Raw genomic sequence first — 15,597 nt, 5'->3', positions numbered from 1 at the left:
CTAGGATATCTGGTGGAAGAAATTTCTAAGCAAAATATTGAAAGAGCTGCGTGGCTACTTTTAACTGCATATAGTAAAGATGCGAGAAGGTAGAATGATTTAAAAACAAAACATATTATGAAAAGGGAAGCAGAAAGTAATGATTTGGAAAAGTCACAGTTTGTATATGTAAAGAACAAAAAAGCAAAGCATGCAAGGGTGTGGCCAAGGAACCCTTGCATAAGGGGATTAGCATGGATAAAAGGAAGTCAAGTGCTATTCATCAAGACAGAAAGAGATCTTGAAGGCATTTCAGAGGTCTTCTGGGCTGCCCCTCCCATCTAGGATCCTGAGATCACAGTTTCCAGAAAGGCACCTATGGGACCTCAGCATTCACTACCCTGTGCTGCCTCAAGTATCTGCTCCCTGAATTCTGGCACAGCTTCCCTTAGCCTCCCCAGTCACTGCTCAAGCAAACCAGGGTGTGTCTCTGGCTGCAGCTCTGGAAAGTACAGGAAATAAACCTTGGTGGTATCCATCCATGTGGTGCCAATTCTGCAGGTGCACAGACTGCACAAGTTGTGGAGATGCGGCTACCTCAATGTAGATCTGAAAGGATGCTACAGCAGCAGAGTCATCATAAAGTACTTGCTAGAGCAATGCCTAATAGGGCCATGGGAGCAGGGCTGCCTCTGAGACCTCAGAACTATAGAGTCACCCATGTGCAGCCTCAGACTATAAGAGCAGCAGGCATGAGCCTCCAACCCATGAGAGCTGCTATGTAGGCTCAGCCCAGCAAAGCCTAAGGGCTGGGCTGCCTGAGGTCTTGGGAGCCCAATCCTCATCCAAGTATGCTCAGAAGGCGAAACATAAAGTCAAAAAAGATTATTCTCTAGCTTTCAGATTTAACATTGTTTGTTCTGTTGGGTTCTGGACTTATTTGGGGCCTGTTACCCCTTTTTTTTCTTTTGGAACAGGAATGTAGATCCTATACCTGTCTCACCATTGCACTTTGGAAGTAAACAACTTGTTTTGATTTCACAGGCTCACAGCTGGAAGGGAATTTGCCCCAGGATGAATTGTGCCTTGAGTCTCACCTATATCTGATTTAGAAGAGACCCTAGACTTTGGACTTTTGAGGTGGTGCTGGACTGAGTGAAGGCTCTGGATTAGTGTTGAGAGGTGGGGCATAATGGGAGGTGATTAAACCATGAGGGCATTAACGCTGTTACCTCAGGAGTGAGTTCATTATCAGGGGAATGGGTTCCTTATAAAAGGATGAGATTTGAATGCTTTTGCCTACCCCTTGACCCTCTATTTACCCTCTGCCACAGGATGATGCAGCAAGAAAGCCCTTACAAGATGTCAGCCTCTTGATCTTAGACTTCCCAGCCTCCAGAATCATGAGCCAATATATCTCTATTCATTATAAATTACCAAGTGTATTAGTCCATTTTCACACTGCTGATAAAGACACACCCAAAACTGGGAAGAAAAGGAGATTTAACCAGACTTACAGTTCCACATGGCTGGGGAGGCCTCAGAATCATGGTAGGAGGCGAAAGGCACTTCTTACATGGCAGTAGCAAGAGAAAAATGAAGAAGAAGCAAAAGCAGAAACCCCTGATAAACCCAGCAGATATTGTTGAGACTTATTCACTATCACGAGAATAGCACGGGAAAGACTGGCCCCCACGATTCAATTACCTCCCGCTGGGTAATTCCTTCACATAACACATCAAAAAATTCTAGGAGATACAATTCAAACTGAGGCTTGAATGGGAACACAGCCAAAACATATCATTCTGCCCCTGGCCCCTCCAAATCTCATGTCCTCACATTTCAAAACAAATGATGCTTTCCCAACAGTCCCCCAAAGTCTTAACTCATTTCAGCACCCCCAAGGTCTCATCTGAGACAAGGCAAGTTTTTTCCATTTATGAGCCTGTAAAATCAAAAGCAAGCTAGTTACTTCCTAGATACAATGGGGGTATAGGTATTGGATAAATACAGCCATTCCAAATGGGAGAAATTGGCCAAAACAAAGGGGTTACAGGGCCTACGCAAGTCCAAAATCCAACAGGGTAGTCAAATTTTAAAGCTCCAAAATGATCTCCTTTGACTCCAGGTCTCACATGTAGGTTATGCTGATGCAAGAGGTGGGTTCCCACGGTCTTGGGCAGCTCCGACCCTGTGGCTTTGCAGAGTGCAGCCTCATCCTGGCTGCTTTCGTGGGCTGTCGTTGAACATCTGCGGCTTTTCCAGGCACATGGTGCAAGGTGTAGGAGCATCTACTGTTCTGGGGTCTGCAGGACAGTGGCCCTCTTCTCACAGCTCCACTAGGCAATGTTCCAGTAGGGACTCTGTGTGGGGGCTCCAACCCCACTTTTCCCTTCCACACTGACATACAAAGGTTCTCCATGAGAGTCCCACCCCTGCAGCAAACTTCTGCCTGGACATCCAGGCGTTTCCATAAATCTTCTGAAATGCAGACAGAGGTTCCCAAACCTCGATTCTTGACTCCTGTGCACCCGCAGGCTCAACACCACATGGAAGCTGCCAAGGCTTGGAGCTTGCACCCTCTGAAGCCACAGCCTGAGCTGCACCTTGGCCCCTTTTAGTCATAGCTAGAGCAGCTGGGACAAGGGACACCAAGTCCCTAGGCTGCATACAGCACAGGAACCCTGGGCCTGGCCCACAAAACCATTTTTTCCTCCTATGCCTCCAGGCCTGTGATGAGAGGGGCTGCCCCGAAGATCTCTGACATGGCCTGGGGACATTTTCCCCATTGTCTTGGGAATTAACATTTGGCTTCTCGTTACTCATGCAAATTTCTGCAGCTGGCTTAAATTTCTCCTCAGAAAATGGGATTTTCTTTTCTATCATTGTCAGGCTGTACATTTCCCAAATTTTTATGCTCTGTTTCCCTTTTAGAATGGAATGCCTTTAACAGCACCCAAGTCACATCTTGAATGCTTTGCTGCTTAGAAATTTCTTCTGCCAGATACCTTAAATCATCTCGCTGAAGTTCAAAGTTCCACAAATCTCTAGGCAGGGGAAAAATGAAAGAAATTGAAGAAGACACCAAAAAAAATGGAAAGATATTTCATGCTCATGGATTGGAAGAATCAATATTGTTAAAATGTCCACACTATCCAAAACAATCTACAGATTCAAGGCAATCCCTATCAAAATGCCAATGACATTTTTCACAAAAATAGAAAAAAAAATCATAAAATGTATGCAGAGCCAAAAAGACCCAGAATAGCCAAAGCCATTCTGAGCAAAAAGAGCAATACTGGAAGCATCATATTACCTGACTTTAAATTATACCACAGAGCTATAGTAACCAAAGCAACATGGTACTGGCATTAAAAAAAAGAGAAAAAAAAAAAGGACACATAGAGCAATTACAGAATAGGGAACCCAGAATAAATCCATACTTACAGTGAACTCATTTTTGACAAAGGTGTCAAGCACATACACTGGGGAAGTAACAGTCTCCTCAATAAATTGTGCTGGGAATACTGGATATCCACATGAAGAATAATGAAGCTGGACCCCTATCTCTCACCATATACAACAATCAAATGAAAATGGATTAAAGACTTAGAAATCTAAGACCTCAAACTATGAAACTACTACAACATTGGGAAAACTCTCCAGGACACCTGGAGACCAGGCAAAGATTTCTTGAGTAATACCCCACAAGCACAGGCAACCAAAGCAAAAATGGATAAATGGGATCATGTCGAGTTAAAAAGTTTCTACACAGCAAAGGAAACAATCAACAACATGAAGAGACGATCCACAGAATGGAAGAAAATATTTGCAAACTATCATTCTGACAAGGGATTAATAACCAGAATATATAATAAGCTCAAACAACACTGTAAGAAAAAAAATCTAATAATCCAATTCAAAAATACGCAAAAGATCTGAATAGACATTTCTCAAAAGAAGACATACCAATGTCAAAAGGTAAATAAAAAGGTGCTCAACATCACTGATCATCAGAGAAATGAAAATCAAAACTACAATGTGATATCATCTCACTCCAGTTAAATAGCTCATATCCAAAAGGCAGACAGAAACAAATGCTGGCAAGGATATAGAGAAAAGGGAACCCTCTTACATTGTTGGTGGGAAGGTAAATTAGTGTAACTACTATGGAGAACAGTTTGCAGGTTCCTCAAAAAAATTAAAAATAGAGCTACCATATGATTCAGCAATCCCACTGCTAGGTATATACCTAAAAGAAAGGAAATCAGTATATTGAAAAGACAGCTGTACTTCAAGGTTTGCTGCAGCTCTATTCACAACAGCCAAAATTTGGAAGCAACCGAAATGTCCATCAGGAAATGAATGGATAAATAAACTGTGGTACATATACACAAGGGAGTACTATTCAGCCATAAAAAAGAACGATATCCTGTCATTCACAACAACATGGATGGAACTGGACATCATTACATTACATGAAATAAGCCAGGCACAGAAAGACAAACATTGCATTTTCTCAGTTATTTCTGGGAGCTAAAAATTAAAATAGTTGAATTCATGGAGATAGAGTAGAATGATGGTTACCTGAGGCTGGGAAAGGTATTAGGGTGGGGGAAATGGGGATGGTTAATGGGTAGAAAGTATAATTAGTATGAATTGTTTATAACACAAAGAAAGGATAAATGCTTGAGGTAATGAATACCCTATTTACCCTGATGTGGTTATTAGGCATTGTATACCTGTATCAAAATATCTCATTTATCCCATAAATATATGCACCTATAACGTAACCACAAAAATAAAAAATAAAGAGATATGGGCGAGGAAATATCACCAAAGAAAGATTTCCAAATGTTTAGTCAGCCTCGTACTACTGGGATAAGCTCTACTTGGTCACAATGTATTATGTTTTTTATGTATTGCTGGATATGATTTGCTAATACTTTGTTAAAGATTTTTCCTTCTGTGTTCATGAGAGCTATTGCTCTTTTCTGGTAATGCCTTTCTTTGGTTTTCTTATCACAGTAATGCCACCCTCGCAAATTAAGTTAGAAAGTATTCTCTCTTACTCTGTTTTCTAGAAAAACTTACGTAGAATTAGTATTACTTCTTTCTTAAACATTTGGTAAAATTTACCAGTGATGCCATCTGAGCCTGAAATTTTCCTTGTATGAAGGTTTGCAATTTGAATTCAATTTATTCAATAGACATAGAAATATTCATTTCATTTACCTCCTCATGAGTGACTTTTGTTAATTTGTACGATATAGGGAATTGGTCCATTTCATTTATTTCAAATTTATGGGCATAAAGTCATTTATAATATTCCCTTATTATTTTTTTAAAGTCTACAAACTGGAAATTGAAATTAAAAGAAATACTACCAACTACAATAGCCTTAAAGAACATAAAATATTTTGGTATAAAATCGAAAAATATGGCCGGGCGCAGTGGCTCACATCTGTAATCCCAGCACTTTGGGAGGCTGAGGCAGGCGGATTGCCTGAGGTCAGAAGTTCGAGACCAGCCTGGCCAACATGGCGAAACCCCATCTCTACAAAAAATACAAAAAATCAGCCAGGCGTGATGATTGGCGCCTGTAATCCCAGCTACTCAGGAGGCTGAGGCACGAGAATCACGTGAACCCAGGAAGCAGGGGTTGCACTGAGCCGAGATCATGCCATTGCACTCCAGCCCGAGTGACAGAGCATGACTCCATCTCAAAAAAAAAAACACTAAAAATATATATACAGAATCTGTATCTGATAACTACAAAAAACTGTTGTAAAAAATCAATGAAAACCCAAATAGATGAAAAAAACATACTGCAATGAAGAACGAGATAATTCAATATTGTTTACATATCAATTCTCCTCAAAATGATTTACTAAGTCAACACAATCTCAATAAAAATCCCAGCAAGACTTTTTAAATTGACAAACAGTTCTAAAATGTATATGAAAAACAAAATGAACCAAGTAAATTTTCAAAACTAAAAACAAAGTTGGGGGAATCTCATTATCTAACTTCAAGATTTACTGTAGAAATATACTAATCCTAGCATTTTGGGAGGCCGAGGTGGGTGGATCACCTGAGGTCAGGAGTTAGAGACCACCAGCCTGGCCAACATGGCAAAACCTCATCTCTATGAAAAATACAAAAATTAGCCAGGTGTGGTGGCACGTGCTTGTAATCCCAGCTGCTCAAGAGGCTGAGGCAGGAGAACCGCTTGAACCCGACGAGCAGAGATTTCAGTGAGCCGATACCGTGCCACTGCACTCCAGCCTCGGCAACAGAGTGAGACTCCATCTCAAATATATGTATGTATATATATATACACATATACATACATTAATAAAGTACATACATACATTAATAAAGTAACTGAGGAATTTGCAAAAGGATAGAGATATGGATCAATGGAACAGAAAAGAGTCAAAAAATAAATACACATAAAGGCGTCCAATTAACTTTCAATAAAGTTACAAAGACATTAATGAAAAAAGGATAGTCTTTTCAACAAATGGTCATTGGATAATGATAAAGGCTCAGTTTATCAGGAGGACATAATCCAAAATTTTATGCACCTAATAACATAGTTTCAAAATACATGAAGGATAAACAGATAAGACTGCATGGACAAACAGGTAAATACAAAATTATAACTGAAGATACCCTTCTCTCAATAAGTGGTAAAAACAGACAGAAAATCAGAATGGTTGTAGAAGACTTGAACAAGACTATCAACCAAGTTGACCTAACTGAAATGTATACAACACTCCACCCATCAATAGAAGAATACGCATTATTTTCACACGCCCAAAAAAATACTTACCAAGATAGACAATATTCTGGCCAATAAATTTTAAAGGATTCTAGTCATATAGCCTTCTGTATATTAAATAAGTTGAATTTATATTAATAAAAGTTGAATTTGGAGTTAAAGAAAACTTCAGGCCTAGAAGGTGTCAATGGTGAATTCCACCAAACACTAATGAAGAAATAATGCCAATTCCCTAAAAACTCTTTCAGCAAATGATCAGGAGAGTCCCACGGTGCTCATTATATGAGGCCAGCATTATCTTGTCACCAAAACTAGTCATATATTATAAGAAAAGTGCAGACTAATTTCTCTCATGAACACAGATACAAAAATTCTAAATAAAACTTTAACAAACCAAATCCAACCTAAAATAAAAAGGAAAGCATATCGTGTCAGAGGAAGTTTATCTTAGGAATGTAAGGTTGGTTTAACATTCAAAAATTATGTACATAATTCACCATGTTAACAAACTTGAAAAAATCATATGATTATCTCAATGGGCACAGAAAATGCATTTAATACAATCCAGTTTCCATCACTGGTAAAAACTCTTGGCAAACTAGGAATAGAAGGGAACTTTCTCAGTGTGATAAAAGGCATCTAAAAAAAAACTTACAGATAACGTCATACTTCATGGTTAAAGATCAAATATCTCCCCCTAAATCTTAAGTAAGATTGACCACTCTCATCACCTCTATTCATTACTGTAATAGAGGTTCTGGCCAGTGAAATAAGGCAAGAAAAAAAAAGGCATCTAGATTGCAAAGAAAGAAGTAAATATATCTTTGTCTGTAAACAATATAATCATCTAAGTAGAAAACCATAAGGAATCTGCAAAAATCTACTACAAGTAATAAGTAAGTTTGGCAAGATTGCAAGATAAAAAATCAAACATACAAAAATCAGTTGTGTTTCAGTATAATAGCAACAATCAAAAGTGAAAGTTTAAAAAATGCCATTTACAATAGCATCCAAAAATATTAACTACTTAGGGAAAAATCTGACAAAAGAGGTGCAAGATCTATTGACTAGAAATTTAAAAACACTGCTGACAGATTACACAACTAAATAAATAAACAGATATACCATGTAGGAAACTCAAAATTGACAAGGTATTCATTTTCCCCAAAATTGATCTATAGACTCAACATAATTACAAACAAAATCCTAGTAGGCTTTTTATAGAAATTGACAAGCTGATTCTAAAATTCATATGGAAATACAAAGGACTCAGAGTAGCCAAAATAATTGGAAAAGAACAAAACTGAAAAACACTCCCAGAATTCAAGACTTACAAAGAAACAATAATCAAGACATTGTTGTACTGACATACAAATAGACAAAGAGATCAAGAAACAAAGCAGAGTCCAGAAACAGAAACACAAATATATGAATGGTTTCAACAAAGGTGCAAAGCTACTTTAACAGAGAAAGAATACTCTTCTCAACAAATAGTGCTAAAACAAATACCTATATGCCAAAAAACTGAATTTAGATCCATACCTCTCCCCATATATAGAAATTAACTTAAAATGGACCATAAATATAAATGCAAAATCTAAAATTACAAAACTTCTAGAGAAAAAAAATGAAGAAAATCTTCATCAACTTGGTTTAGGCAGTTTTTTTTTATTTTTTTTATTTTTTAAAGACATGGTCTTGCTGTGTTGCCCAGGATGGAGTACAGTGACACAATCACAGCTCAGCTCACTGCAGCCTCCAATTCCTGTGTTAAAGTGATCCTCCCATCTCAGCCTTCCAAGTAGATGGGCTAAATGCGCACACCGCCACGACCAGCTAATTTTTCAAATGTTTTTGTATAGGCACGGTCTTGCCTTGTTTCCCAGGCTGCACTCAAACTCCTAGACTCAAGTGATTCTCCTGTCTCAGGCTCCCAAAGCGCTGGGATTACACACATGAGCCACAGTACCCAGCCTAGGCAAACCTGTCTTAGGCACAACATGAAAAGCATAATCCATAAAAGAAAAAAATGATAAACTGGAATTAATCAATTTAAAACTTAGATTCTTTGAAAAATACTGTCAAGAGATTTCATTCTCTTTGCATTGTGTTTTCATAGACAAGCCCCAGACTGGTAGAAAATATATGCAAATGATATACCTCATAAGAAGCTAGTAATCCAGAAAATGTAAAGAACTCACAAAAATCAGTAAGAAAATTTTTTTAACATGCAAAAGGTTTGAATAAATGCCTATTACAGAAGATATACGGATGGCAAGTAAGCACATGAGAAGATACTCAATATCATTAGTAATTCGGGAAATGCAAATTAAAACCCAATAATATACCATTCACTTATTAGAATCACAAAAATTTAAAAGACTAACCATACCAAGTATTGGTATGGATGTGAAATTAACTAGATAGAACACTGACTCACTGCTGGTGGGAACATAAATGATACAACTACTTTGGAAAACAGTTTGTCAGTTTCTTTAACAGTTACACATATATCTACCCATATGATCCAGCCATTCTCAGGTTATTTCCCCAAGAGAAAGGAAAGCATATGACCATACAAAGATAAAAAGGCTTCCACATGAAACTTCACAGCAGCATTATAAGGAACAGCCAAAAATTTGAAACAATCCAAATGTCCATCAGCAGTTGAATGGATAAACAAATTATGGTGTATCCAGACACTGGAACACTATTCGGCAGAATAAACTACTAATACACCATGAATGAATCTCAAAATAAACATGATGTGTGAAAGAAGCCAGCCAAAAAAGAAGTATATAATGTATGATTCTATTTACAAAAAGTTCTAGAAAATACCAACAAATCTATAGTGAGAGAAAGCAGGTCAATAGTTGCCCTGGGACAGGAATAGGCAACTAGAAAAGGGAGGGTTTACAAAGGAAACACATGGAAACTTTCTAGCATGATTGGTATTTTTATGATTTTGATTGTGGTGACAGTTTGATGCAAATACATATGACAAAACTTATCAAATTGTATAATTTAAATAAATAAATTGTACATTTTAAATTGTGCTGTTTGACAATTATAACTCAATCTCTTAAAAATTTTGTTTAAATAACTATCAAAATTATAATTAAACACCTCATTTTTGACAATATTAAGAAGGAAAAATAGTGCTATTAGGGCAGTATATAAGGGGTAACCTAGTGTGAAGAGTCAGACAAGCCTCCTTTAGAAACTAGTATTTAAGTGGCCAGGCGCAGTGGCTCACGCCTGTAATCCCAGCACTTTAGGAGGCCAAGGCGGGTGGATCACGAGGTCAGGAGATCGAGACAATCCTGGCTAACACGGTGATACCCCGTCTCTACTAAACAAAAAATTAGCCGGGCGTAGTGGCGGGCGCCTGTAGTCCCAGCTACTCGGGAGGCTGAGGCAGGAGAATGGCATGAACCCAGGAAGCGGGGCTTGCAGTGAGCCGAGATTGCGCCACTGCACTCCAGCCTGGGTGACAGAGCCAGACTCGTCTCAAAAAAAAAAGAAACTAGTATTTAAGCTAAGAGATTAGAAGGATGATCAGTAATCATCCAAGCAAAGACCAGAGAGGAAAGAGTTCACAGAAGTAACTGTGTATAAAATGCACTAAGGCCAAAAGGAATGTGACACTTTCAAGGAACTTCAAAAGGCCAGTCAGGGCAGAGGAAAGGAGGCCTGAGTCTAATCAGCTAAAGGGGCCAAATCATGCAGACACGTGTTCTTGAAAACCATGCTACTATGCTACTACCAGTAACTTAACTTATCAATTTAGAATCTAAGAAACACTCAATTTAAATTATTTTAAATTCCTACTGTGTGATTATACACTTTAATAATGTAAAAATAATCCATGGATATAAATTATCCATTAAAATAAAACTTTGAAATAAAGAAGTCTTAGGGACGTCCGGGAACATTCAGTTTAAGTTTATAATTACTGTCAGTTTCCTTACAAGTAAAAAGGATTCCAAATATATATGTATTTACATATGCATATATATATCTGTTTTTTGTTGTTGTTGTTTATTTTTGTTTTGTTTTGAGACGGAGTCTCGCTCTGTTGCCCAGGCTGGAGTGCAGTTGCGCGACCTATGCTCACTGCAACCTCCGCCTCCTGGGTTCAAGTGATTCTCCTGCCTCAGCCTCCTGAGTAACTGGGACTACAGGCGCGTGCCATCACACCCGGCTAATTTTTGTATTTTTAGTAGAGACGGAGTTTCACTGTGTTAGCTAGGATGGTCTCGATCTCCTGACCTCATGATCCGCCCGCCTCGGTCTCCCAAAGCGTTGGGATTACAGGCGTGAGACACCAAGCCAGGCAATATGCATATATTTTTAACAGCTTAGGGGAAGAGTTTACACACTTTATTCTGCCCGTTTTTGTTTACAATAACAACCTAATTCCTGACATTATATCATTACATCTTCATTTTGCTGTCACTACAAATAGAATGCTTCATATATGTATATATAAATTTTTAAGAAGAGTCTCGCTCTGATACCCAGGCTGGAGCGCAGTGGCGTGATTACAGCTCACTGCAGCCTCAACCTCCTGAGCTCAAGTAATCCTTCCGCCTCACTCTCTCTTGTAGCTGTGACCACAGGTGTGTGCCACCATGCCCAGCTACTTTTAAAATATTTTTTGTAGAGATGAGGTCTCACTATCTTGCCCAGACTGGTCTCAAACTTCTGGGCTCAAGGGATCCTTCCACCTCGGCCTCCCAAAGTGCTGGGATTACAGGCCTGAGCCACGGCACCCAGCATACTTCCATTTTAAATGCGTGAAATGAAGTATCCAAATTTGACTAACCTAAGAGGGGTAAAAATATACCCCTTTATATTTGACAAATATAAAGAGCAATACTCTTTATATTTATATAAATTTATATAAATCTCTACTCTACAAAATTAATTCTCAAGGGCTCCCTTCTAAAAGAGAACGTCATTCAAATAGATTATAGCAAAATATTTTCTTGCTTAACATTACACTGAACTATTCAAATAAATACAACTGGAATTAGAGTCTGTATCTTTGATTATTATATTTCAAACATATTTTCCTATTCTCAATCCCAAATCCTTTAGTCTAGCTTTGGGTGAAAAATCAATGTTCCTTTTGTTTTACCTGTGTAAGGAAGGAATGGCTTGTTATTCTGAGTGCTTTATTCTTTTCAAATGGAAACAGAAGACTGGAATCAATGCTAAGAGAACTGAAGTACCACTTTTGATACTATATTTGCTTCTGCATTTCTTCCCCCAACTATCAATCTTCTATCCTCAAGAAGCATTTGAAGAACATTTTTATCCCCTGGCGAAATCCCTATAGTAGAAAAAAAGCTAAGTTACCATGGAGCCAACCAATTAATTTTGACACCTGCTTACCAAGATTGATCAATCATTTCTGACGTCTGTTTGTAAGGTTGCTATCCTTCAGTTTAGAAAAAGATTTTCAGGATAGTTAGTGAAGTGAGATTTTCTAGTTAAAGCCTTTCCCACTGTGTTATTACTTCAAATGCCAGGTAAAACAAGCTACTATCTTCAAATAAACCTTTCACAGGTTTATTTGCATGTACTTTACCAAGAATAATTCTTTTCTACTAAACATAATCCTTCTCTTTAACATTAAATACCAATGTGTTCTTTATCCCCAAGAGTATACATAATAAAAACACAGATCTTTACACCAGTTATATTTACTCTAATTAATAGCTTGTATTCCGCAGAGAAATGCAAAAGCATTTACCCAATAGAGTACAATGAGTCCTAGGAAATAATAGCTTCCAAGGAAATGATGAATACTCAGTGATTAGCTCAGGATTTATTGTTATTTAACAATATCTACATCAAATATCTATTCTTCTTCTACTCACTAATGTATTTCGTTTATGAACACCACCTCTCAATGTTATTTAAGCTAGTTTTAACTTGATCTGTGATCTTTTTAACTGGGACAACATCTGCTAGTGAGGTCACAGGCTGCTGATCCAGCTGATCAACAAGTTCCGCTACTTTAAAATGAAGCTTCTCAGGACTGCAGCAAATTTTGTCCTCTTTAGACAAACGGAGCAAACCCACCCACACAAAAGCCAATATCCCTACATATAAATCAGGCACTCTCCCTATTTATGTAAAAAAATGTAAAAAATGGATGAGGCTTTTTCACTGCTGACTACCAGTTTATATGTTCAAAATTCTCTCTTGCTAGGTAAAGACGCTGAATTCTACTGTCATCGCAAGCGTTTAAGAACACAAGCAAAAAAAAGCAACTAACAAGCAGAATTCATTAAGATCTCTTTCCTCATCTTGAAACACTTTTTAAACTTTTAATCAGCATCTCTCCTAATTTTTTAAAAAGTATTTTTAAAACTACATTACTATACTAACTTTAAAGTATAAACCCTAGAAAAATTTCAACTTATTGCACAAGTTTCATAAAACTTCAAGATTTCACTTCCAAAACCTACTAGTTAATTTAAATCATAGACTCTACCTAAAATTTTAAAGTGCCATTTTAAAAATATACATTTTTACATTGAGTTTTAAGGGACATTTATTTTAATCAGTAATAGTAAGTTTTTTTAAAAAAAAAAAAAAAAAGGAAAGTATGCTGTGTTTAAAATTCCAGGAAATTGTCCTAGAATACATTAATAAGGTAAACCAGTCTTACCTTTGCCTTAGAGCCCAAGAGAAATTTCACCTAGATTTTGGCTATCAGCCTAACAATATCAGTAATCTACAATATTCAAGAGCCACAAACCAGCCAGCAAACTTCATATTAAGTATCTAGAAGACTAAGAAGCTGACATTCTTAATGACTGTTACCTGCATGTTGTTAGAAGCCTGCCCCAATGTTAACTGACTTTTGCTACTCCCCTACACTGTGACCCATTGCTTTTTATATCAGGCAAGAATGTAATAAACACCAACCAGTACGAAGAAAGTACCTTCACCTTAGCAAGCAAACTTCTTAGGCTCCTTGAGCTTCAAACAAGCCAAAGCGATGTTCCCGCACAAAAGCTGACAGTGAATTAACCGATCAGAAAAAAATCCATTATCCTCACCACATAAAAACGTCCTTCTATCTAAAGTCACCTTTGTATTTCTCAATTCAAGATTGTCCTAGCAAATACAACACAGCAAATTCGTTAAAAGTACACATTCTGGAGTGTGTACTGGCTCCAGAATGTGCCAGCTGATTTGGAATCATAACTCGGCCCTTACTACTGTGTAATCCTGGCCAAGTTACTTCAATGTATCGCCTCGATTTCTCTCCGTAAATCCAGCATAATAATTCTAGCAACTCATAGAGTTGTTGTAGGGAATAAATGAGAAAATCGACATAAAGCGCTTAGAAGAGTGTTTGGCACTTAGCAAGTCCATCATAAACTCTACTTATTAAGATCACTATGATGACTAAATAAATGTTAGAAGGGGTCACCTCTAGAGAGAAGAGGATGGGGAAAGAGAGAGGTAGTGGTAGATCATAACTGAACATTTACACTTTTGTGAATTTTTCACAATGCGCATGTATTTCATAAGTAACTTGGACAATTTCTGATTTTAAAATATTATCCCAAGAAAATGGTGCCGGGCATCATAACTGATTGTGAAAATGTTCGTGCTGGGCAGCGGATCAGAAGTCGCTGCGGACATCTGGAACGCTCGAGAAATGCCTAGCTCCCCGTTGGTCAGGGCTCCGCGCGGGCCCGAGCTCTCCCGGGGCGCCCCAGGGCTGGAGGGGGCGCGGCGCGGGCCCCACTCTCGCCCGCTCCCGCCGCGCGCTTAGGTTCACTCACGGCCGGGGGATCAGAGGCAGCGACGGGGGCGGGGGAGGCCGCGAGGGGGGCGGGGAAGGCCGCGACGGGAGCGAGGCAGGGCTGGAGGTTCGGGGTCCGGCGAAGGCACTTACTTGAACCTGCCCTGGCAGTGCTGGCACTGGTCCCCCACCCAGCCCGGGTCGCAGAGGCAGGTGGAGTTGACACAGCGGCCCGAGAAGCAGGAGCCGGTCCTCTCGCACGGCTTGGACTGGGACACCTGCGCGTAGAGCGCCAGGTAGAGGAAGCCATAGCACAGCAGCCAGCTGTTCCCGTCCAGCAGCCAGGAGGAGGCGCCCCCGCCGCCGCCGCCCGCCGGCCGAGCCCTCCACAGCCCCGGGGCCGCCGGCTGCGGGGTACCAGTGCGGGCCCGGCCCCCAGTCTCCATCTTCCCCGGCGCCCCTGCCCGGCGAGACTGCGCTCGCGGGCGCCGACAGGGATGCTGTTGAAGGGAATTCCGGCCGCAGAAAACCTCTCCGCCGCCGCTTCTCCTCCTCCTCACCGGCGCCCGTCCCAGTCCCGTTCCCCGGTCAGGAGGGACAGATCCCAACCGCCGTCGCCTCCGCTCGGCTGCCTCCAGTCGCACTCGGGCATCGCCACCCAGTCTCCTGACCTTGTCCTTAGCGGGCCGACCCCACAGCCGCGGCGTCCCGGACCCGGCCGGAGGCGGGGAGCGGGAGGCGCAGACTGCGCCCGGCGCTCCTGAGGAGACCTGACCGGGAGGAGGAGGGGACCCCGCGCGCGGCCCCGCCTCGCCCGCGGCCCGCGCCAACTGCCTCGGCTCCGAGCGCCGCGCGCCCGGGAGGGCGGGGGCCGAGCGGGCGCCCCGAAGTGGGCGCGCCCAACGTGGAAGGGGGCGATCAAGGAGGCGGCGGTCAGCCCCGCCTCGCCCGCCCGGCAGGCAAGGGCGCCCCGGCAGCCATTCTGTCTCCGGTGCCTCGAGCCGGCCGCAGCGGCAGCGCCGGGAGCCCACGATGCGTGGGGCCGCCCCCCGCCCTC

At 40.6% G+C, this 15,597-nt stretch overlaps 1 protein-coding gene across 4 annotated transcripts in view; it reads right to left on the bottom strand.

Moving 5' to 3' along the window:
* ATRNL1 (attractin like 1) overlaps nucleotides 1-15,342 on the bottom strand; it is an 853,221-nt gene extending 837,879 nt beyond the window's left edge. For 2 of the 4 annotated variants that reach the window (XM_055353888.2, XM_055353889.2), the window contains exon 1: nucleotides 14,694-15,341. In XM_055353888.2, coding sequence (XP_055209863.1) covers nucleotides 14,694-14,986 — 293 coding nt within the window. In that variant the 5' untranslated portion in view covers nucleotides 14,987-15,341. Of the gene's footprint in view, nucleotides 1-14,693 lie in introns of all 4 variants that reach the window. The other 2 variants (XM_019035499.4, XM_019035498.4) reach the window with 2 other exon arrangements.
* Nucleotides 15,343-15,597: the final 255 nt, after the last annotated feature.

The sequence above is a fragment of the Gorilla gorilla genome, chromosome 8 (assembly GCF_029281585.2).
Source record: "Gorilla gorilla gorilla isolate KB3781 chromosome 8, NHGRI_mGorGor1-v2.1_pri, whole genome shotgun sequence".
In the NCBI taxonomy this organism is placed as follows: Eukaryota; Metazoa; Chordata; class Mammalia; order Primates; family Hominidae; genus Gorilla; species Gorilla gorilla.
This window is presented reverse-complemented; position numbering and strand designations above follow the sequence as displayed.